At 40.5% G+C, this 24,501-nt stretch overlaps 2 protein-coding genes across 2 annotated transcripts in view; one reads left to right on the forward strand and one right to left on the reverse strand.

The window, feature by feature from the left end:
• Nucleotides 1–9,654, reverse strand: part of inpp4aa (inositol polyphosphate-4-phosphatase type I Aa) — a 22,303-nt gene extending 12,649 nt beyond the window's left edge. The window contains exons 1-4 of the mRNA XM_034109281.1: nucleotides 9,571–9,654; nucleotides 2,537–2,795; nucleotides 2,403–2,447; nucleotides 384–502 (exon numbers count right to left, since the gene is read on the reverse strand). Coding sequence (XP_033965172.1) covers nucleotides 384–502; nucleotides 2,403–2,447; nucleotides 2,537–2,636 — 264 coding nt within the window. The 5' untranslated portion in view covers nucleotides 2,637–2,795; nucleotides 9,571–9,654. The remainder of the gene's footprint in view (nucleotides 1–383; nucleotides 503–2,402; nucleotides 2,448–2,536; nucleotides 2,796–9,570) is intronic.
• A 1,472-nt stretch (nucleotides 9,655–11,126) lies between these two features.
• slc9a2 (solute carrier family 9 member 2) lies at nucleotides 11,127–24,205 on the forward strand. The gene is made up of 13 exons (XM_034110201.2): nucleotides 11,127–11,595; nucleotides 12,015–12,229; nucleotides 12,313–12,561; nucleotides 14,913–15,163; nucleotides 15,249–15,466; nucleotides 16,776–16,975; nucleotides 17,800–17,889; nucleotides 17,974–18,044; nucleotides 19,518–19,685; nucleotides 19,773–19,878; nucleotides 22,188–22,304; nucleotides 22,546–22,633; nucleotides 23,348–24,205. Exons 1-13 carry the CDS (start codon nucleotides 11,331–11,333, stop codon nucleotides 23,734–23,736), a joined length of 2,427 nt encoding a protein of 808 aa, XP_033966092.1. The 5' UTR covers nucleotides 11,127–11,330; the 3' UTR covers nucleotides 23,737–24,205.
• Nucleotides 24,206–24,501: the final 296 nt, after the last annotated feature.

Below are 24,501 nucleotides of genomic sequence, written 5' to 3' on the forward strand. Positions count from 1 at the left end.
ATTGCTATCGGGATGTTAAGAGCATTCCATGGAATATAACAAAAAGTGTATCTCGAGCCGGTTTCTGAAACTTACCTACCCCACCTTTAACATTTGATGCTTCCAAAAACAACCAATAATTTTTTAATAAACAATCCTCAGAAATAAGGAGTAATTGATACAATCAGGAAAGGCAAATCATTCAATAGCTAGAAAATTCTAGTAAATTCAGAAAATACTTTTTTTGTCCATGTACTTTCTGTAACACAACTTTTAAAACCAGTCAAATACATCACACCCAAAATGTAAGACGATATCCACTCTAATATTGCGATAATGATATATTTTCCCAGGTCTAGGTTTAAAGAGTTTTTAGGGAGCAGTGGAATCTAACAGCGGTGTACCTCTATGATTTCAGTCTGGGCGTGTTTGGTCCAGAAGGCCTGAGGCGGCGTGGTGCAGCTGACGGCCACGAAGCTGGTGGGCTTCCTGTCCAGAGAGGGAGTGACCAGCTCGCTGCAGGCTGCACACACACACACACACACACACACACACACACACACACACACACACACACACACACACACACACACACACACACACACACACACACACACACACACACACACACACACACACACACACACACACACACACACACACACACACACACACCACACACACACACACACACACACACACACACACACACACACACACACACACACACACACACACACACACACACACACACACACACACACACACACACACAGAGAGAGAGAGAGAAAGATTACACACAGGGGGGTGTAATGGTGGTACGCTCACTAATCCTCTGCCTTGAGTAGAATGTAACGCAGTCGCTTTAAGTTGATCACTTGATGAGCTGCGGTTGTATACTGTCATGCTCTCAAGCGATGAAACAAGTCTTTCCACACATATGATGTAGTAGAAAAAGACACATCAACCTTCATTCAAAATAAGTGGCGGATGAAAGATCTTTAAACTTTGATATATATTCCCTTTATGTTGTTAATAAAGTGAACATGCATATTAACAGACATGGAGCAACATAATGATTCATGTGTTTTGTTTTTTTCCTGTGAGTTCTTAGTCCAATATGAACCCTTTAGCTCTCCATTAACGTGTGAGGGAAGACAGTAGCTGAGCAGGTAGTGTGCAGTGATTTTTAAAAGGCTTTCACTAACATTATCGTGCTGCGTCTGAAAAGGCAGAATACAACTGTGACATCAGACTATTAAACCAACACAGTAATCATCAATGTTGGTGATATATTTCTTTAAACTGGTCACTTTCAGAATGTCACACATATTGCAGCTTCAAAGCATAAAGTACCTAACTAAATTCCTTACTTTCTTATTGTCAACAAAACAACAAAGCATTAGTCTATCTCTACAGTTTCTCTGTGACATGCAGTCCAGTTTCTGTTACATACTGATCTGAAAACAGGTCCTAAAAGAAATAGACAACGCTCAGTCATTTCCTTATACAGCTGGTTTAGCAAACATCACTCAACAGAAGTAAAGACTACATTTGTTCTGGACTATTCTTAGCTGTGGACTTAATACATTTAAGTGCAGATGTGGGATTGAGTGCCCATGTTCATCATAATATCATATTGGTATCATCCAACAGCTAACAGTGTGGCTCGTTAGTGAGCCTGTTAACAATGGAGAGTGATCAGCTGTATCGCACTGTGGAATCAGAGGCATTGCTTCCCTGTGCAGTCAGGGACATGAGGATGAACACATGGTTGGTTTTATCAGGAGATTTGTTACAGTAATGTCCAACTATCTTACACTCATGAGGCCTTTAGGTGTAAAAGGTTTTAAAGGTCCCCTATTATACTGTTTTTCATCAATATATTACAGGTCTCAGATATACACAAAACATGTCTCTGAAGTGTTTGGCTCGAAATACCAAACAGATCATTGCAGCATTACCCATAATCCCCTCTGTTTCAGCCCTGTTTCCAAAGTGCTGATTCTCTGTCTGTTACTTTAGATGAAAATAAGGAGCCCCTCCCCACGCCCCTCTGAGAGAGATTTGGTTAAACAGAAGAGATTCAGGTGATATGGTGGGGTGGGGGGGGGGGGGGGGGTTACCTTGGTTGGTGATTGGCTAATGGTTACACAAGCCAAAAAATCGTTATGACATCATAAAGTGGCCAAAATCTGATCAGCTCATTTTCAGACAGGTTTTTATATAAATGCATCAGGACAAAAAGAGAGAGAATCTTTTTCCTGAAACGTTCAGAGTCTCTTTACGCAGAGGGGACACATGTTGATGTATAGAAGACATGAACAAGTGGATTTTGCATAATAGGTGACCTTTAAGAAAATGACACACAGTCTGATCCACATATAGCATGCATAGTAGTAATAGTCTTCTCCTGAACTCACCCACACTGAACTCCAGCACCGGCTCGTCTGGATCCTGGCTGCTGCCTGCAGGAGAGGAAACAGGAGCGCTGTGTTAACAGTTTCCCATCAGCAACCAAGGAAACAGGTTACCATGGTAGCAGTTACTTAGTTACCTGAGAGAGCCAGCCCCATCATCTCAGCCGACAGATCGAACGTGTTAGCCCGGTACACCGACCAGGGCCGGTGGCGGGGGCTGCGCTCCTTCCCCGACATGGAGGGGTCACCAAGGGGATGAGAAGGTTGAAAAAAAAAATGGAGTGAAGAGCAGAACAATGTCGAGGAGATTTAAAATCAAAACTCCGTCTGAGATCTGTGCTCGTTTGCTTCCCCTGTGTGTTGATCTGAGAGGTCACACGTTTGTCTGTGATAAACCTGAAAGAAGGACAGAAGAAAACCACAAAGTTATAATCTGCTGTGCACATAGAATGACAGAATACTGATCCTTAAGTCTTCACATACTGATGGCAGCTGGGCTAAAAAAAGAATTAGACAGAACAAGAAAACTGCTTGAAATAAGACATTGGTTGCTACTTGCTGCATATTGGCCCAGCATCACGTTTCAGTCTTTAATATACAATTAGCAGTCCTGGAAGAAGTATTCAGACCAATAACCAAAGTAAAAGTAATAAAAAGACATATGCAATTGTAATCAGGAAAATGTTCCTAAAGTATTCGAAATAAAAGTACTCGAAGCAGAAAATCCTCACATTTGAGAAGCTTGAAACAATCCAAATTCTCTCAATGAACTACATATTTAATCAGCTAATTGATCATAATATGTAATATGTATCACCGGGTATATTTATTACAAACAAACTCTCGTGTGTTTTTTAATTGTGTTAAAAAACCTTAAACTGTAAAGCAGTGGCTGTGCCATAGCACCCCTAAGCTCCCCCAAGAAATGGATGTGTCTTTTTTTTTATGTGTGAAATTCATAATTTGGAAAAGGATTGATTCGAAAATAATGTGCTACAGTACAGTACAAGCAGCCTACTTCTGGGTCTCTGTGTTTCATTCAAGCTCTGCTCTGTGTGTGTGTGGCACAAGCCATTTTGTGTGCGCGAGCGAGGGAGAGAGAGCGCACACTGGTACCGGAGATCGTTGTGGTTAGCATCTGGTGCTAGCTACGCTAACGGATATAAAGAGCTTTTTTCAACAAGGTGGAGGGAGAACTCTCTCCTGTCAGACTAATAGTCTCAGATAACCTCAGCTCAGGTGAAGTAAAGGACTCTCTCAGTGTTTCGATAGTTAACTTTAGTCTAAGTTATCTCAGTGCCTGGGTCTCAAAAGGGTTTGGTCACGATAGGTATAAAAAAATAAGAGCATAAATGAAAAACAGGTATGAAATACTATATGACAGTAAAACAAGAATACAGTTTAAAAGGGTGATTTGTCAAATATCCATAAAGAAATAGTAAATCTGTTTACAATTGTGTTTCATCTGGGTGTTGAGAGATGTATCCATAGATCTCTTCATTTTGCCCTCAAAGTGCACCAGATTGATGCTTTTAATTTCAATATTTAAAAAAATCTTCCCGAGGGAGCATGTCCCCGGACCCCCCTAGAGGAGGATAGGTCCACCACCCACTTAGATTTCTTTTTACCTCTGCTTACACCTATATGCCGTGAGCTGATTATCGAGCCTTCATTGTAACAGTCGCGGGTACACTGTGTGTGTGCGTGTGGGGAGTGTTGCACTGTAACCCGGGACATTAATGGGAAACCCTAAATGTTTGAGCACCTCGAAACATCAAGCTACCCCACAGCACCCCCAAAAGAAAATCTCTGGCGCCGCCACTGCTGTAAAGTAACTGTCACATACATGTAGACATACACAAAGAGTATTTCCCTTTGATATGTAGTGAAGTAGAAGTACACAGTCAAAATGGAAACAGTCAAGTTAGGTACAAGTACCAGATTAACTAATACTTTGTACTTTCCACCACTGGCCGTTAGACCAATGAGTAACTAATATAAGTCTGTCTTTCTGTCTATTCTTTGATGAAAGTGTTTGAGAGTCGAGGAGTTTCTGCTTCCACTTATCTTTCCTTCTGATAATGTGCTAATATAAGCAGCGGAAAACTAATTGGTGGGGAAAAGTGTGACATTTCACACAGCTGGAACGAACACGGAGCTGCAGCACATCTCATCTCTCCATGCTATTTATACTTTTCCTCATTTCTTGCACACATGCAAAGACTGTTGAGGTAAATGTTTTTCACAAATTAGTCCAATTTACTCCAGATATGACGGATAACCTTGTCACGCAAAGACACCAAGAACCATTAGTTATTTCCCCAGTAGCATCTGTGGTCCTTTGTGTTTATATGAAGTTATAATTCAGTATGTTATTGCCTTGTTCCTGTGTGGTAACATTTTGAATATGAAGTCCTCGGTGTCGAAGAAGAGCCAAAACTCTAAATGAAAGCACCTCACGCAGCAATGAAGGATACAATAAAAGTGTTCGATAGGAAAAACTGAACACTTGCTTCCTTCTGTGAAAAGATATTAGGAAGTCATTAATTAAACTGAAATAGATTCACCTTCTGAGAATCAACTTTCTCTAGCGCCCTTGGTCTTACTGTGTCACATAAAGGACACCATCTTTCAAGATAACTTGTGATGGACTCGTGTAATCATCCTATAGGATATAAATATAAGACCTTATCTTCATCGATCTGCAGTTTCTCATCGTTATGTAGGATTCACGCTTCTGTTGGTTAGCACTCCAACACATTGTACGTCATAGGCTAAGGGGCGGGACATCTCTAAGCCGTTGACCACTCACAACAGAGCCGGCCAGCTAACCAATCAGAGCAGACTGGGCTCTGGTTTCAGACAGAGGGTGAAAAGAGGTGCTGCAGCACAGGCAGTATGAGAACAAAAAGAGCTTTTTGAACATTAGAGCATGGAGACAAGTCCCAGGAGAGACACTACTGATATGAACCTGAACATGAACAAAACATGTCCTCCTTAACCTCACACACTTGCATTGCGTGTGGTGTTACTCGCTGAATCCAAGACACTCATTTGTTTTATCCGCCACTCATGTTGTACTATAATGCAAAAGCCACAGCGTAAGTGGCTGCTCGTGGTGTTAAAGGGAAGATAACACTGCACCTGAGTGTGCAACAGTGAGAGAAGAGGAGCTGAGGCGGTGCCAAGTGTGGCACATGGTGGTGTAAGAGCGAGAAGAATCAGCAACAAGTCAGTCAAGCTGGCCGTATATTGATTTACCTCCTATTGCAAAGCACAACTACGCACTAATATGAACCGCACAAGGAGACACAGAGGAAGAAATAGAAAGCAGAAAGAACAGGTAAAAGGTTAAGAGGAAAGGAAAAGGACAAAGCAAGATGTCTAACCTAAGCTTGCTTCAAATTGAGGGAATATTTACATTTCCTGTGGCATGTCAGATTCAGTTAACATTTTCCTTAACAATTAACGAGAGTAGTAAACTGGAATATGTGCCTCTCCTTTTCAGAGCTGGTAGATAAATGGCACATCTGGTACAGCGAGCAATTGTCGGTCTTTTTATTTGACAAAAGGAGAACAAGTGTGTGTGTGAACCGCGGTGCATTCATGTGTAAGGACTCCAGCACCGGCGGTCTATTTTTACACGTGAATGTGTTTTGACGTCACACACAACGCAGCATCTACAGTCACACACACTACATCCAGAGTGTGAGTGTGATGCTCTTTGTCAGTTTACTCTCTGTTTTGGCACCTTCCTGTGAAGAAATGAAAATGACAGCGTGGATGCTCTGCCTCATTAGGCTGTGTAGGTTGTCAATGGGAGCTGTCTTTTAAAGCGCTGTAATCTCCGCTGCCCGGGGGTCTGTGGGAGGCTCTCTAGGAAACCCACAGTATATCTAATGGAGAACCACAGGGAGACACGGATCAACATCCCCACATCTGTCTGACAATCAGCGACACGTCGTCTGCTCCGAGGAGAGAAAACGCCTGGGACCGAAACAATATGTCGCGTTATTGGGAATCTGAACAATGAGGGTGACTGGGTAAAGCTACAAAGGAAAACCTGCTATCGATCGAGCTTCTCAAATGTGTTGGACATGTCTTTGGGTTTTGAACTGTTGGTTGAGCAAAACAAAACATTTAAAGACCATTTCATGGGATAATGATGATTGTTTTGATCGGTCGATTTATAGGTTGGTTTAACAAATGCCAGAAAGTTGTGAAAAATCATGTCACAATTTGCTAGAAATGCAATATCTTTAAAGTGCTGCTTGTATATCTAACACATATTACATTTCTTATGATATAAGAAGTGAAGAGAAGCAGAATTCACATTTAAATGATAACTAACTCATAATATCTGCTGTTGATTGAAAGATATAGTGTCTGCTTATTTCACCTCGACAACTAAGGATTATTATCTTTAAAAATAGAATCTGAGGAAATTATTTGCTCATGAGAAATGCCCTTGCGGTGTCTTGATGCTTAAAAACTGCCAGATGTCCAAAACAAACATAAATGATAACGTTATAAAATGAAGAGCAGCACATGTTCACTTTGAAAAGAGGGAACCACATAATTGCTTTAGATTTGCTGCTTGAAAAAAAAAGGATTTGATTACTAATGATTCAGCTCTTCTTGACGGATAGCTGTGAGATGCAGTGTTGTTAGATTTCTGCATTAAATGCATTAAACAGCAAATAGTGCTGACCTGGAATAGAGAAAGTTTTAGTTGACTTGACATTAGTTTAGTAAATTGAGAGATCAGTAAAACGTAGTTCCTCCACAAGACTCATGCTATAGCAACACTTTAAGTCTTGTATTTAGCTCAAAATGTTCTTGATAATAAGTCGTTCAGCAAGAGAAAAACATAGTCTGAGAGATGGCAGGCCGAACAGCAAGAATCCCAAATGATGAAGTGCCACAGCTGCTGTTCTACAGATGACCTCTGACCTCAAAAAGGCCGAACAGGTCATCGTTTGAGACTGAGTATTACTGTCTTCCTGCTTTAAGGTAAGAATACGATAAGATGGTAAACATGCGGCGAGTACAGAGGACAGAGAATATTCAGGTGTTTCTCGTCAGTCTGCTGGGAGACAAAACAAAGTGACCCAGTTAGTGGAGCTGCTGGAGGCACCACAGAGCCTCTTCCTCATCCTCCTCTTCCTCATCCTCCTCTTCCTCAGCTGCCTCCTCTCTGAGTTTATAAAGTGTCCCTATTCTGTAGAGGACGCTGTGCCTGTGCCGAGTGGCTACAAGGACTTTTATTGCACATTTTGACTTCAACTTATATTTAAATAAATATTTATCAATTGTTATTCTAATATACTGTCAAAAAACCCAATTTCCTCCTGGAATTAATAACGTTTGATTGATTGATTGATTGATTGATTGATTGATTGATTGACGCTTGGGGACAACATCAGACATTCAAATAGTAGTGGTGATGTCCCAGCGCCCTCAGTGTAAATGACACCTATACCGATGAGCATGGGACTTCAGATTTTCATTGCCAACAACCATGCTAGTTATTGTGACAATAAAACCATACAATATTGAGATCTCTCCTGAATGTCCCTCTTTTTCTGCCCCGTCATCATCCCTCACAATTTGTCTTTTTGTGCTCCAGCCTCCTCCCTGTCCTGTGACCCGACGTCCCTCTCAGTTTCCCTCTATTGATCCTGTTTCAGTCCCAGCCGAGCAGCGCCGCTCTGCCCTCCCGGGAGTCTGATCTACAACCGGCTGCTTGATGTAAAAAATGTGTGGCGTTACCATGGACACATGGGCGGCTGCCTCCATCCTCACATCTATAAATTGCTTTGTGATCAGATTTATCAAAGGGGAGGCGAATATGCAAATGCATTTACTCCCGAGAGGAGAACATGTATCAACACACACACGCACACACACACACACATGCACACACACACACACACACACACACACACACACACACACACACACACACACACACACACACACACACACACACACACACACACACACACACACACGCACGCACGCACGCACGCACGCACGCACGCACACAGACACACGCACAATATAAAACACTATTATTTAATTATAGATGTACCTACTAATACGTTTTTGGCGAAGTCATTAATTGATTGACTGATTGATTGATTAGTCTTTAAACTGTCAGAACATTTTGAAAAATGTCAACCCCAATTCCTCAAATTCCAAAATGAGGTCTTGTATTATGATATGGAAAAGAGAACAGCAGGAAATCATCATATTTTAGAGGATAAAAGTAGCCTTTTTTGACATTGTTTCATGAGATTTATTGGGAGTATTTGTCTGTATATCGACTAATACATGTTTCAGTCTTTGCTGATCATAATTAATGAACTTGGCAAGGTGCTACATGTTCACACATCCCATAGGTAGATCAGTATCAAGAGAAACACAGAGTTAAGAAACCTCAAATGTATCCCTCAAAAAGCTTCAGCACACAGACAGAAACCGAGGGGACAGTTAGGGGTGAGCCTCAGAAAGTGTCATTGTGTTCCCTCTCTGTTATGATATAATATAAAAACAATGATTCAACATATCAAATCTAATCCTTCCTCTCTGTGGAAAACATCTGGGAGGTCAGCAATGGCGTGACACGTACTGTTTCATGAGCAACACATCCGGTGTAAAATGTACTGTGTGTAACCACCAACATACATGTTAACATTATGCTCTATAATCCCACGTCAACTCTGTACTGGCCTTCTGTAACCCTGCGTGAAACAGGATGTCAGCCTGTGTGTTTACCAGCCTGCCTGCGTGGAAATAAACACACAAGAGGCCAAAGATGCAGAAAATCTATTTATGGAAGCACCGGATACTAATATTGCCATTATAGTATAGAGGATGATTTTGTATTCACTGACAGCCGCACAATAACAACTATTGCGTCATGATATCTGCTGATGGTCAGTGATGCTGCTGCTGGATACCTTTAATTCACGCAATAATAACACGCCATATGTAAGAGTAAAGACAGATACATCGACATTTTTCTATCATGCAATGGCTGTAAACATGTCTTATTCTGCTCCTGCTGCGAACTGCTGTTCTGTCTTTGTGTGACAAACGCCCTCGATAAACCGAGAAATTATGACATGACAAATGAGAAACACACATAAATATAAATATATCAAACCGTTTGGAGAAATGCGAAGGTTTCTTGTCATATTGATGCGCATCCTGGTCGCTGCTCCACGATGTCTGCAGTCGGGGCTCGCCCTGACTCCCTCTGACACATCCAGGCGCAAAACCTCCGCAGATCCCCCACCCTCCACTGGGGGGCGCTGTCTGTCTGCAGGGAGACACTGAGAGGAAAGCAGATTCATTTATGTTACATGTTACTTGTTAGACTCTTCTTTTTTTATGTACCACATTTTAGGCCAGTGGTGTCCATACCTTTTTCACCAAGGGCCACATACAGAAACATATACGAAGGTCTGGGCCACTCGCTAGAGGTGAGGTATATTGCCTCATAAGTTCAGTTATAAGTTAGCAAAAACAATCAAATGTAGGTAAATTATGCTTGATCCTTGAAAATGCCTACATCACAGCTCTCCATAGAGTTTCATTTATTGTGTTACAAAAAGTTCAGCTCATTCCTTAAAACAGAAACCTCAGATTGCTTATTCTATGGAGAAATAGGAAGGGTATATTTGAAGCTCATTATGTAAATAAGTTGTTTTGTTTTTTTATCAACTAGAAAATGTTTCCCACTTGAATGTACTGAATGTATTTGAAGAGGTGGCTTATTAACACTTGAATACTACTGTGTCATATACTTTTATATATATTTAAGAAGTACAATATAAGACAAGCACATTTCATTTGCGGGCCATACTCCATTGCAAAAGAGAAAACATAAAATAAATACAAATCAGTTTAAAAAGGCAGATCAAATACAATTAAACAATTATTAGACATTAAGTTGTGCATACCATGAACGGAACAAATGTAAATAAAATAAAATAAAAGTTACAGTGTTTAAGTGAAATGTAATTTAATTGATGAAAAGGCAGCAGCAAACAGAAAACTGTAGCTTTTGAAAACCTATATTGCTGCCTTAAATAAGGTGTAGGTATTTGTTCAGCAAAATAACATTTACGTCAAGACAGTAAAGACTGTGGCAACACAGGCTAGCTATGCCAAGGACACTCAATTATTTTTGACTGCATCAGCCTTTTATTCCAAAATAAGCACATTTTGTATTTAACATGTTGTTGTTTGTCACAAATATATATTTTGAGATATTGGGTGAGGTTTTTCTTGCCAAAGGGAGGGTCAGAAAATAATTAAAGATAGTTAAAAAGAAAACGTTTTAAATAAAATTAATCTTTCTGTATGTAAAGGCATCATTTTGAACGACTAAGTCAACATAGGATAAGTGTGCCATTTGCTCTGTGATGGTGTAGGCACTGTAGGCTGTAATTCCTAAAATACACCAAAATCAGAGAAACTGTTAGTGCTGTCAGGTTACAAGTGAAAGTGGAAACTCGAGTCGGTCAGGAAACTGGTGCACCGAAACTTCATAGTCGGCCTTGAAGGTCCCGCAGAAACACCTTGCCCCACCCTCATTACCCGCTTCAGCTGTCAGCCAATCAGAGCAGGGCTCGGGACCGCGCCCTGCTGTATCGGAACTCGTGGACGCGCGGCAGGTAAACCACAGGTGTGTTGTCCTGCTGCAGTTTTGAACGAGACTCACCCGGACCTCACAACCTTAAAGAATGCAGAGGAGAGAATTCAGACTTTACTGTTGAAAATGGAGTAAATTACAAACAAATATCAACTTTTAGAGGAATTTGTCTCACCTCAGTTGCTTGTTCCTCCTTTTATGGATTAGTTGATATTCACATCCATTTGGATTACTGTTTAGGGGCTGAGGGTTTTTTTTGTTGCACAATGGATATAAACATTTCCAGACGAACAGGAGTTTTACTCTTTATTTTCACGTGTTTAAGTCTTCTCCATGGCTCCAGCGGAGAAATCCCCTCAAAACCAACCGGCGGTGTCACGATCCTGCCCCCGGTGATACCGGATAATGGCCCCCAGGCCTTCCCAGACGCGGAAAAAGCTAATTTACCGGTGTTTACCATGGATTACGCCAGAATACAGATTCCCTTTGAGATCACTCTCTGGGTGCTGCTGGCTTCATTCGCAAAGATTGGTGAGTAGCTCAAATGTGACCATGTGCAATATAAACACATGTTTGCAACTGTACTGTGCAATAGTCACTTTTGTGTAAAAGCATATTTTGACAAGGTCTCAATACTTTGATATGTTATTTGTGTCACTTCGTTTTTTTAAATTGCTGCCATGGTTGTGTACTTGTTTGTCTTTATTTGTAATTAATTACTAATGTTTGCTTTTCTTCTTTTGTATTACTGCTTGCCTTTTCTACCTTCTATGGCACTTTGGCTGCACACTGTACATGTTGCCTTATAATGCTGTGGGACTAATGAAGGGATTCTGAATTTGATTACATAATATAGGGCATCATTTTATCAGGAATATATGTGATGTTTTCATGTGGAGAGTGCCCTCTTTCTGTTTTTTAAACTTAATTGACATCCCATTTCATTTCAGGTTTCCATGTGTACCACAAGATCACCATCTGGGTGCCAGAGTCGTGTCTTCTCATCAGCATTGGTCTGATCGTGGGGGGCATCATGTACTCGGTCCATGAGGAGCCCCCTGCTGTGCTCACCAGCAACGCCTTCTTCCTCTACATGCTGCCCCCCATTGTCCTGGAGTCCGGCTACTTCATGCCCACCAGGCCTTTCTTTGAGAACATCGGCACGGTCCGTTTAAAAACAGCCACGTTTTCCTAACTCACACTCCTAAAATATTCTCCTTGTTGTTGATTTGTCGTGTCTGTTTGCAGGTGCTGTGGTTTGCGGTGGTGGGGACTCTGTGGAACAGCATTGGCATCGGCATGTCTCTGTTTGCCATTTGCCAGATCGAGGCGTTTGGTGTGCAGGACATCAACCTCCAGGAGAACCTTCTGTTCGCCACCATCATCTCGGCCGTGGACCCTGTGGCCGTGCTCAGTGTGTTTGAGGACATTTCAGTGAATGAGCAGCTCTACATCGTGGTGTTCGGAGAATGCCTCTTCAACGATGCTGTCACTGTGGTGAGTGGGCCGAGGCACAGAGTCCTAAAGTCCTTTGTGGTGCCCTTTAATCTAAGCTGAGACTTGCTGCAGCACGTTGGCCTGTTCTGGGCTTGTTATGAAAACACCTTTTAATGAGCAGGGTGTCACTACAAACTGTTTCTAATTTCTTAACGGCACTTCCCAATAGGACTCATACATATCAAAAGATAAAATAATTGCTCTATTGACGGATACATTCTCCACCTTTTTTATATTTACTTAATTTTGTGCCATTTTTCATGCAAAAATGGGAGAAAATGCGGTTTCATTTTCTTAAATTTGCAGATTTCCTGCTTTAATCTTTTTTATAGCATATTACGCTGAATATCTTTAGGTTTTGACCTGACATTTAAAGACTTTCTTTGGACTTTAAAGATGATCTCTTACATTTTTAGATACATACATGGACCTAGCAGATAATTCTCAGATGAATCAATAATGAAAATAATCTTTAGCTGCAGCCTAAATGCAAAAAGTAGTGTGGGAACAAGGCAGAATCACACACATAGAGTTCATCATGGACACCATTGTAACCCCACCTACCATTTAAAACCCAGTTTGGACCCTTGATTTCAAAACGGGTATTATAAGAAAAGGTAGATCCAGTTTCTTTTTGTCTGGAGCTTTTCTTATAATTTCTCTAAAGGCTCAGCTCAGGTTTCCTCAGATACAGTGCGATGACTTCTTTCTCTTTTTCTAGGTCAGTATGCATGTATGACAACATAAAGTGTGTCACTGTCAAAAATGCTGAACAGATAAATATCTGAATAATTTAAGTGAAGTAATGTCAGAGAAGTCCGCAGACCTGCGCTGTGTTTCGTTTGAAGCTAGTTTGCTTAGATGCTGCCAAACCAGTTCCTGAGGCCACTGTTGCTTTTGGCTGTTTGGAGGCGTGTACACATCCTCTGCAACTTGACTGAACTGCATCATGCTCAAATGTCCCCCCTCACCCTGTTCTGATTGTGTTCAAACACACCAACCCACGTACAATAACCTGCTCTTAGCTTTGTCGTGGCGACCCTTTTGTTTAGTACACAGTAGCTGATGCACACGGGGAAGACAAACATTTACCCAGGCCTTTCTGCACAGAGAGCTTTGTGTTGCAGATTATGATCAATCAAACAAGATGTAATGTTTTCTGAACGTAGACATACTTCATATCAGCCCTGCACTCATTAGTTAAGGTTGTGACAGATTTAAGCGTGGGAAGAACTCTCATAATTTTAAGTAGGATCCTTTTATTCTAATGTGGGATCCCCTCACTCCGCCCATGACTCAGAGTTTCAGGTTATCATCTGTATCATCTGTGCGCCACACATTTTAAAACAAGGAACTGTTGCTGCCTGACTCTAAACACAGATCCACTTTGAAAACATGTTAAAATAGGCTCCGGTGTGTCTTGTCCATGATATGTTAAAGCCTTGTTCCAGAGCAGGAGCAGAATTCACTTTAAGGTTATTTATTTGTACATGTAGGTTGGTTTCATTTGCAGTTGAAAGACAAGGTATCCATTGTGACAAAATAAAAGTGTGTTACATAAGTCCACTTGGACTCAAAAATGAATCTTTTTTTAAAAGGTCAAAGTCACCGCGACACGCTTAACATGTTTTTGTCCATAAACATTTTTATGATAATTATTTATTTTACGCATATGTCTAACATGATGAAGTGATGTGACGTGACGATCAATGAATTTGACTGTTAAGCGAATCATTCAACCGCAAGGCAGTCCTTTTAGTTTATCTCTAATTTATGACACATGTGCCTGAATGAGTGGCTGGGTAATTCAGAAAGTATTGTTGAAAGAAATACTATAATATGGAATATCACTTATATACCTTTTAAATTATCCATATTCTTCATAGCCGTTTGCTAGTCAACGTGAAGCTGTACATGAGATGCCTTAACTGTGAGTGATTGTCTCAACTCAAATAAAATGTTACATGGGCTTTATGTTTGGTATTTTGTCTTTCACGTCATTTACTTTAATGGTTGCATACAGCAAGAGAGCAGGTTTTAAAAGCCACGTGACCATAAAATAAAGAAATGAGTTTCCTTCTTTCTAAGAACAGAAGCACAAAGCGATTGCCCCGCAAATGCTCCTTTATCTGAGTCATTCAGCGCTCTTTGTGAATTAGATTATCAAATTGCAAACAGTGCAGAGTCAACATTTCAGTAAATCACTGTTATCAGCACATGTGTCAGTACTGCGCCCGACCCCACCCATGACCTCACATAGAGATGTGTGGGCTGTTTCTGTACACATGAATGCAAAGCTGTACATACAAAACAGTGTGTGTGCATGGTTGTTTTAACATGTGTATTTTCAGGTGTTGTACAACATGTTCAACTTCGTGGCGGATATGCCGGTGGTGGAGCCGGTGGATGTGTTCCTCGGCGTGGCGCGGTTCCTTGTGGTGGGGTTGGGTGGGATAGGCTTCGGCGTTTTGTTCGGCTTCGTTGCCGCCTTCACCACAAGATTCACCTCTAGAGTGAAAGAAATCGAGCCGCTCTTCATCTTCATGTACAGCTACCTGGCCTACCTGGTGGCCGAGCTCTTCGCCATCTCATCCATCATGGCGTGAGTAGAACACTTCTTCACATTAAAGCATTCAACAAATGAAGAACACATCAACAACACAGCTGTTGTTTATGTCTTTCTGCAGCATTGTGACCTGTTCTCTCACCATGAAGTACTACGTGGAGGAAAATGTTTCCCAGCGTTCCTGCACGACGATCCGACACGTGGTCAAGATGTTGGGCTCAATCTCAGAGACCCTCATCTTCTTCTTCCTCGGGGTCGTCACCATTACAACGGAGCACGAGTGGAACTGGGGCTACATCCTGTTCACGCTGCTGTTTGCCTTCGTATGGAGAGGTCTCGGTAAGGAGGGGAGGGGTCTGTGTTTTGTTTGTCTCAGCTTGTGTCCGTGCCCTGTGGAGGTTTCAACTGGTGCTATGAAGTATCGTGCCCATTTAGTTTGTGTCATGGGAACACAAATCGATGGCAGTAATGTGCCAACAAAAGCTAGGAAAACAAGACTTCTTACCAGATTTTTATATTTTAGAAAGATTTGTCTTTGCAAATGTTTAGCAGAAAAATCAATTGAACTACTTAGTCAAAACTTCAGTACACTTTTGGTGAAGAACACTAAATGTATACATAGCTTTTGTTTGTCAACCAAAACTGCACCTATATCTTTATGCTCAAATAATTAAGTTTAAGGACAAACTTAACCCAAACTTAAAGTGGACCTATCATGCTATATTGGAAAAATATATTGTAGGGCCACACCTATACAAAACATGTCTGTGAAGTTTTTTGCTTAAAATACCAAACCGATCACCCATTGTAGCCATGCCTCATACTGCTCAAACCCCTCTTTTGCAGCCCTGTTAGAGAAACACGGATTTTGGGTCCTTAGCTTGAAAACAAAAAAGAGGAGGCGGAGCTAATGCCTGATCAGAATTCTACCGGAGCTAAAGTTATATTCTGCTGTGATACAACGCCATCCTGTTCTAAACCAAATCAAGGATTATTTCTGAAACAGTATGAAGCTCAAATGCTTTTTCTCTTGCAGGTTTATCACAAGGCGAGTTCCTTTTTTAATTTCCTGCTTTTTAAACACATGTGCTCTCCAGTACACGTTAGCTCTGAGTGTTAGCGAGGCTTGCTAATATAAACAAAGACGAGACTACGTCCAAAACACGTCAGGCATTGTTTCTGATAGCAACTTTCTGTGGGTCTGCTGCCGATTTGATGTCAGATCGGCAGCAAATCTGTATCCACTCGTTTTTAAAAGATTTGGGTACAGAGGAAAAGAGAGAGGGTTTTATTTTCTGATGCTACGTGAGTTCCCCGACGCACCGGGGAAACATATTTATGTATAAAAGACATCACAAAGTGCATTTTGCATGATGGGTCCCCTTTAAACCTTTTGCTTTATTTGCTGCAGTGATTTGTGAACCAGAGGGCAAAAAAGGTTTTCAGCCTGATTTGAAGTTGCTTTTTAAAGCTGCATTTAATAGATTTGTAGGTAATATTGTTTAAAACTTGGGGATGCAGAACAAGCTGTAAACATTGAGCTGCTGCTCGAAACAGTTCTGAGGCGATTGAACCAAAACAGTCAAATTGGGTACCTAGCAGATATGGCATTTATTCCTAACTTCTTTTCTTCCCTCTGTCTCCCCAGGTGTCTTGGTGCTGACTCAGATCATAAACCCCTTCCGCACCATCCCATTCAACATGAAGGATCAATTTGGTTTGGCCTACGGTGGCCTGAGAGGTGCCATTTCCTTCGCCTTGGTCTTCACTCTTCCTGATCACATCGGCCGAAAGCCGCTCTTCGTCACGGCCACCATCTGTATCATCCTCTTCACTGTCTTCCTTCAGGTGAGAGAGCATCTGTGTGCCTTTACTTAGAACTATTCACACAGTTGTTTGCTGTAGATCAGTGCTTCTCAAAGTGTGGTCCGCGGACCACTGGTGGTCCGTGAGCGCCCCCTAGTGGTCCGTGAGTATATTGGTAAAATTTCACATTTGAAATAAATAAATACATTTAAGAATTCCGCACTCTCGCGGGAATATCTCCGCAATGGAGCGAGCTTAAGTTTCACTTTTGATTGCATGATATAGCCCAGATAAACACCTTCATCACACCTGTGGCCACTTGTTTGTACCATTTTCAGGCGATTTGTAAAAAACGATGTGTTTTTGGATATTTGTGGAGTCAGGTGGTCCGCGAGAGGTTTTTTTATTGGTTAAGTGGTCCTTGGTATGAAAAAGTTTGAGAAACACTGCTGTAGATCAAACATATAAGTCTATCTTATATTGGCGCAGTATATTTTAGTGTTTGTCTTAGTAAAAAAGGGTTTTCACTCATAGAGACAAATACTGATGTGCTTTGTCATGATTGATTTTCTTTTAAGCTTAAAACCACAAATGATTTGAAGTTCACATCAGAACGTATTTGATTATTTAGTAAGTGGTGCAGGTTTTGGATGAAAGAATGTTGTTGGTCTCTCATTTACATCAATTCATAGTTTTTTCCACTTCCACACAAAACCAGAAGAGCTTTTACTCCTGCAATAAAGACTCTAATATTCTTTAGATTTTAATTGAAAGAATGGTCAAATTAATCGACAGTCTTTGAAAAGTCTTCTTATGTTTTATTTCTGGGTTCCTCTGAATCTGTGATCTTTCTCTCTCCTCTGCAGGGCATCAGTATTCGACCTTTGATCGAGTTCATCAATGTCCGCAGAACAAACCGGAATCTTGACACCATCAACGCAGAGATTCACTCCAGGGTACGCCACACATTGTGAATGTTGTACACAAGGTCAACTGTTTGTTGTTGGAGCATATGTTAATGGTTCTCTCTTTGCTCTCAGATCATGGAGCACACCATCGCGGGAATAGAGGACCTCTGCGGACAGTGGAGCCACTTCTACTGGAAAGACAAGTAAGAACTCTCTTCCTGTCTATTCATCCTGCACAATGCTTTGAAGTACAAGGGTTTGACCAAATCTGTCGCAAGTAGCTTACACAATTTCACACTGATTCTTAACTTACTTACTTATAGATTAATATCCATTCATTCAGAGGGGAAGTATCTGCAGTGAAACTGGAGGAGTGCTGGCAGTTTCAGTTTACCTTCTCTCTCTCTCTCCTTTGTTGTTTAGTTTGACAATGCCATTGTTCCCTCCCTGAGACTGTGTGGGAATGTGGAGAACCACAATAAAGGTGGCAGGTCCAGCTTCCTCCATCAGCTATACAATATAATTATTTTCTTCCAAATGATCTGAAATGCTCTCTTTTTAATCTACTACCTTCACAGCTTTAAGGTTTTCATTAAAGTAATGCATTATATCACTAAAGTATTGAAGTAGTTCTGTGTTTAGGTGCATAGTTACCCTCATTTAAAACTTTTAAATGGCACTTATATACATCTTCAAAGCCGCCTCCTTAATACTCGTAACAATTAAATAGAACAATATAAATGTACCATTTATTTAGCCGTTTCTTCTCTTCCTTGAACCTTTGTTTACACATACCTTGCTTCTTCTTGTGAGACAGGTTCCTCAAGAATGAAGATTTTCAGTTTGATTTGTAATAAAATAACGGTAACACACAGAGCAGTCAAAGTGCATATTAGGACAGTGACCTATTAGTTATGGCGTTTATCCAGCACATTGCAAGTAGTTAAATTACTTTAAGGGTGTTTTAGGTGGTTTACATTCATATTGAATTAACTGTGTAGCATTTTAATACACAATCACTCCATTTTATGACAATTCTGCAGGATCTATACAAAGACAAAGCATTACAGGGGAAGATACCAAGTGTTTACATTACTGATACATTTTTGTCACAGATTTAAAATAAAACAAAATTGAATACTGATATATTACTTTCAAAAACTAGAATATACTCAATACACTTCTAATAGACACAAAACAAAGACAACAAATCTACAATGTGTAAACGTGACAAGAAAGTTGCAATAAAATATATAAGATACACACGTTTTTTTTATAATTAGATTTTGGGTCACGATGGAGAAAGTGGACAGATTTCGTAAAACCTCATAGGCCAGATTTTATCCTTACAAATGTATGATTTAACTGTGAAGTCCTGATCACTCCCTAATGTTCGTACTTTTTACTGTTTTTATTTTGTCTTTCATTACAAAAAGAAAAAGGCATTTCGGACAGACAAACTCAAGATGTACAATTACTATGTCTTGAAAAAACACTGTATAATTGTTTGCTGCCAAATGTCAATACAAAATATATTACAACAAAAAAATAATTAGATTTTGTAAAACTAAAGTTATTGTTGGAGTAGCTAGTGCTTGTTACCAATACACTATTAAAAACACGTCATGGAGCCGCCCAGGAATAGTTCCTTCATTGTTCCCTTTTTCTCCCTTCAGATTCTTGAGGTTCAACAATCTGGTCCTGCGGAGGATCCTGATCCGAGACAACCGGGCCGAGTCCAGCATCGTGTCGCTGTACAAGAAGCTGGAGCTGCAGAACGCCATGGAGATACTGGACACCGTCACCGGGGACATCAGCACCGCGCCGTCCATCCTCTCCATATAGTATGAAACCTTAATTTTATATCTCTGACGATTGTCTGTTCAGATCAAAGGGATGGATGAAGTCAATTGTATTTATTTGTCTTTCAGTGAGGAGAAGAAAAGCTCTGGTAAACCCAAGAAGAAGTTCCAGGCTCCGGACCTGAAGAACATGCACGACATCCTGTCCAAGAACATGTACAGGATCAGGCAACGGGTGAGAGATATTTCCTTTTTATTTGTTCCGTTCATGGTATGCACAACTTAATGTAAAACAATTATTTGCAAAACATGTCTCTATAAACACACCGTACCCGGAAAGGAGCAGGGAGAAGAAAATAATCTTATATTACCTGCCACTTTCTAAATAAAATAAAAATAAATAGAAATAGATGGTCTGTCCTTCATATTTTCTTATTCACAGCCAATCAAAACAGTATCATAGGAAAATAAGAGAAACACAAAAACGTAAAAAAAATAATACTTAGTTCCCACTTGACAGTTAACGGAAAGAAACAAAACAACCAAAACATCACATGTACAAGGAAAAGTGCAACACCCTCATCCGAGTCCTACTGAAGGAGAAGGGGGAAATTGGCTCTTAATAATAATAATGGGACCTGCAAATAAACAACAGTCATCACAAATATTACCATAGTACACAAACGTATTCACATTCCGCTTCATATTAAATGCAGGATAACAGCTGTGTCTTTTATCCTATTGTGTTGCATCACAGAGGTAGAAAGAAACTCTAAATGATTTAGGGAACCATTTCCTGTCTATTTGAACCTTACTTGAACATTTCTAGTTTATACTTTATTCTTCCAGTTCTTATACAGAAGGAAGATAACATAGTGTTCGTTTTACTCCATAAATCTGTACCTTGTTTCATTATAAGGAGTGTCGTAAGCTTATGAAAGACAATGCATGTCTAAATATTTATTCTGTGAATACTTTGGTCTCCTTCTCACATTGAAGATGTTTATGAGTAATTGTCAGATCCACCAGAAGAGACATTTTAAAAACTCTTTACATGTTTAGCAATGTTTCAAATCCAATATTTCACAACATAATTATGAGAAAAGTCCAAATCAATGAATACAAATTTGAGCAGGAGAACATCTTAATCTTTCCTCTCCCATTCAAACCGCTGATTTTGATCATGTGACCCGTCACAGAAGACGCTAGCACCAGTCTTCGATCATTTGCATGTTGCTGTTGTTGTAAACCTTCAGCTGCTTACGGTAACCAGGTCAACAAAAATGTCACCCAGTTTGAAACATAGACTTTCTGTACTAACACAAAGGTATTTGGACTCCAAGCACTGAAAGCCGCTGATGTTTTGCATAACCCGAAACTGGCCAGCAGTATTTTTCCATAAGGGACATGACATTACCTACAGAGACGCTTTGATGTGGAGACAAATAGGGAGCATGTGCTTCTGATCCTGAGACGACCAATTGTCCCATTATCTTGTTAGCTGCTCTTTTAAAAACCCTTCACATATCCACAGTAACGTCTCTCACACAAACCCTGCGTCTCCTCCCGCCTGTGATGTTTGCACTTTTAACATGTGACGTCCTCAGCTGTTTATCTGGCTGACTGGTGACGAAGCGGGCCCTTTTAAAGGCGGTGTCATTTTAGAGTGGACTGTACATTTTTTACACACTTGTACTTTACTACTTCCATTTCCTGCTACTTCATACTACCACATATTCAACTTTTTACTCCACTACATCTACTTTAAAAGCTGCAGATACTTTTAAATATCATATTAATGATTAGAAATATAATTAACATATAATGTATCATGTATTATTTAAGTAATATAACTGTATTGATCACTTGGTGAAATCCCGAAGCTACCGAGCAGTACGTTTTAGTTTCGAGCTGTAACATTAAACACGTTAATGCATCAATAAGTAGATTTAGTCAAATAATATAATATAAATCATATTATTCAGAAAATTGACCGTTGATAATTAATACTTTTTAATTTAGGTTTATTTAGTTGCCAATGCTTTTGCTAAAGTCAAATGACTAAAGAATGTCTAAACTGTGGTTTTCTTACTATTATGTAAGTATTAAGTTAAAGGACGAAAATGCAAACGGAACAGAATATACATTGGTTCCTCTATACCGTCTCATCAAGTTATCCTATAGTAAAACAGAAAAGAGCATGCAACATTTCTCTAAAGGAAATGGCAACCTGTAGAGGGTTTTATAGGTCTTATGTCTCACTAATAGCTGCAGGGCTGACAGATCTGTGTTGACAGTGAGGTTTACGCTGCGTGGAGGAGGTGAGTGTCCAAACAGAGACATTGACAGTCCAAACGGGTGTAGCCAGTTTTGGTTGAGTAACCCGAGCTTTAAAAAATGCTGTCTCCTCTGAAAGCATTTTAACGGCCACCTGTTGGCTCTCTTGGGGATTTATTCCAGATTGACACAAAACAGTGGAACCTGTTAGTTTGATAGTCTTAATCTGCCGTGAAATGATGTCTTTTTTTTCATTTTCTTAACTAGACGGTGGCATACACAACCAAGCACGCCCTGCCCAACGACAGCCACGCCAGAGAGATTTTGATAAGACGCCACACCAGCATCCGCCGCAGCATGAGACCCGGCAGCTTTCAGTCCCCGGTAAGCAGGAAGCCAAACCTGTGGCTATTGACTCAAGGAGTTGCATACTACAGTGTGTTATCAGCCTCTTAGCTTTAATATAAGGAAGAGCGAGCAGCTTTAAAACAAGTGAAGTATGTCTTATCGCTGCAGATAAAAGTGTGCCTTATTAAGCATCAGGTTCATTTTCTTTATCCTATTCCTCATTCTGCTTTTTGTTTCATGCCATTCTGCTGTTTTATTCCCATGTCTTCTTTCTCAGGACGGTCCCAAATCCCACAAGTACTTCTCTCTTCCTGCTGGGAGAAATCTGGATTCAAAATTCCCTCCTGGGAGGCTGAGCGTTACGGGTAAGCTTCTCAAAGTACTTTTAATTTAGCCTCACGTGTTCCCATTAATGTCCCTTTTTTAAAGTGGGAATAATCATCTTGAGTGAAAGTGTTTTTTAGAGGTTTTTCAGAAAAAGGAACGTGTCTATTTTTGTACCAGATCTTGATTTAAAGTACAGGATATGAAGTTCACACTTCTTGTGCTTGGTATGGCAACAGGTCAAGACGAATGTCAACAAGATGATTTTTAATAACATTTATGATCCCCTGACTTCTGATTTCGTGCCACCTTAAAGTCAACATTCCTATTTCTTCAATAATGTAGTTTATGACTGAATACGTGTAGAACTAACACCATTACCATCAGCCTCAGCTGTACGGTTAGCACGCTAAGATTAGCATTTAGATCAAATATGTGCCTAAGTTCATCTGTCCTGTGCATCATTTTGAACCAATGTCCCCCCAAAACGTTTAGCAACATATTTACATAACTTCAAGATTTTTTATTAAGTTATTTATGTTTGAACTATGTAATAAAATGTGTATTGGATGACCCAGCAGCAAGTCAATGAGGTTTAAGGTGTACAACTCTGTGACCATTTCTCATTCGTCAAGGGTTTTTCCATCTACATTAATACGCTTTTTAACTTTTTAATTGCATATAATTCTGTGGTGGCAAAATTCAATTCACTTCAGAATTTCATTACCATTTTACCACTTTTTCTCCTATCCCAGATGATGAGGAGACCATGTCGGAGATGGCCTACCCCTCCAGGCGCTCTCGGTTTGGCCAGCCCTCGCGCCCCTCCTCCAGAGGCATGATGCCTCTGCGCCGCCTGGACACGCTGACGGAGGCGCCCTCTGTCGACATGCTGGATGAAAATCAACGGCGCGGCACATCGAGAAAGACCTCCTCCTCCAGTGATTCCCGAATTCCCGCTCCTCGCCATCAGCTCCACTCCCCCGTGGACACTGACAGCGGCTCGGCTGATAACTTAAGGAACGGGCATCAGGAGGAGGAAGAGGAGCCTTCACTTCCACCTCCATCCTGGGCAGTTGAACCCAGAGACAACGCCACGCAGAACCCTCTGCTCAGACGGCCGCAGTGGAACCCAAAGAAGTAGAAAGAGTCTCAAAGCAGCTGGACTGCCACAGACTGAGTCTCTACATAAGACTTTGCATTAAAATAAATGAATACGGGAAGTCCAGCCATTTCTGACTTGAAGTGGACCATTTTGAAAAAAGCCAAAATGGACAGTAGTTCCTCAAAGTGAGCCACGTCAGAAGCCCAGTGCACTACAGTGAAGGTACTGTGTATGAACAATGTGATTTTAATACTAGGTCATTTAAACTATTTTAAGTAATTATTTCATTGTTGTAAATATGATACTTTTTTCTACTTTGTTGCCGATTGTGTGCGACAGCTGTATGATTGAAGTGTGTTTTGTGTTTATCATGAGGAACTATTGCTGTGCAGTACAGAGTTCTCCTGGGTCTAACCGCAGGCCTTTTGTACGTCTGCTACACGGATGGACCTCACCAGTCTGGGCCCATTTATTTCCTTTTACTGTAATAAATATAATGTTGTTGAAAGCTGTTTTCGAGCATAATCAATCAGACCATGGATACACGGTGTGCCGGGACAGATCCACTCTCCCTCTGATTGGGAAAAACCATTCACAATAATGTAAAACAAAGAACGTTAGAAACAAATCTTTCAAGTGAATTCACAATGAACCTATATAAGTTAAACAAAATGAGAATTTGATAAGATAAAAATTCCGTTTATATGAAGGGGGTTGGTATATAAATAAGCCTACTAGCATTCGGTTATTGTTATGAAAGCAATTTATCTTAAATAGTACTCCAATCTGCCCTGATGCATGCAA

The sequence above is a fragment of the Pseudochaenichthys georgianus genome, chromosome 21, assembly GCF_902827115.2.
Source record: "Pseudochaenichthys georgianus chromosome 21, fPseGeo1.2, whole genome shotgun sequence".
Lineage (NCBI taxonomy): Eukaryota > Metazoa > Chordata > Actinopteri > Perciformes > Channichthyidae > Pseudochaenichthys > Pseudochaenichthys georgianus.

What these genes read in the sequence shown, in the direction of transcription:
- slc9a2 (XM_034110201.2), top strand. Translation starts at nt 11,331, where the DNA reads ATGGATATAAACATTTCCAGACGAACAGGAGTTTTACTCTTTATTTTC. An exon ending in TCTTTGAGAACATCGGCACG is followed by an intron (nt 12,230 to 12,312) that starts GTCCGTTTAAAA and finishes GTCTGTTTGCAG; the next exon opens with GTGCTGTGGTTTGCGGTGGT. An exon ending in CTTCGTATGGAGAGGTCTCG is followed by an intron (nt 15,467 to 16,775) that starts GTAAGGAGGGGA and finishes CTGTCTCCCCAG; the next exon opens with GTGTCTTGGTGCTGACTCAG.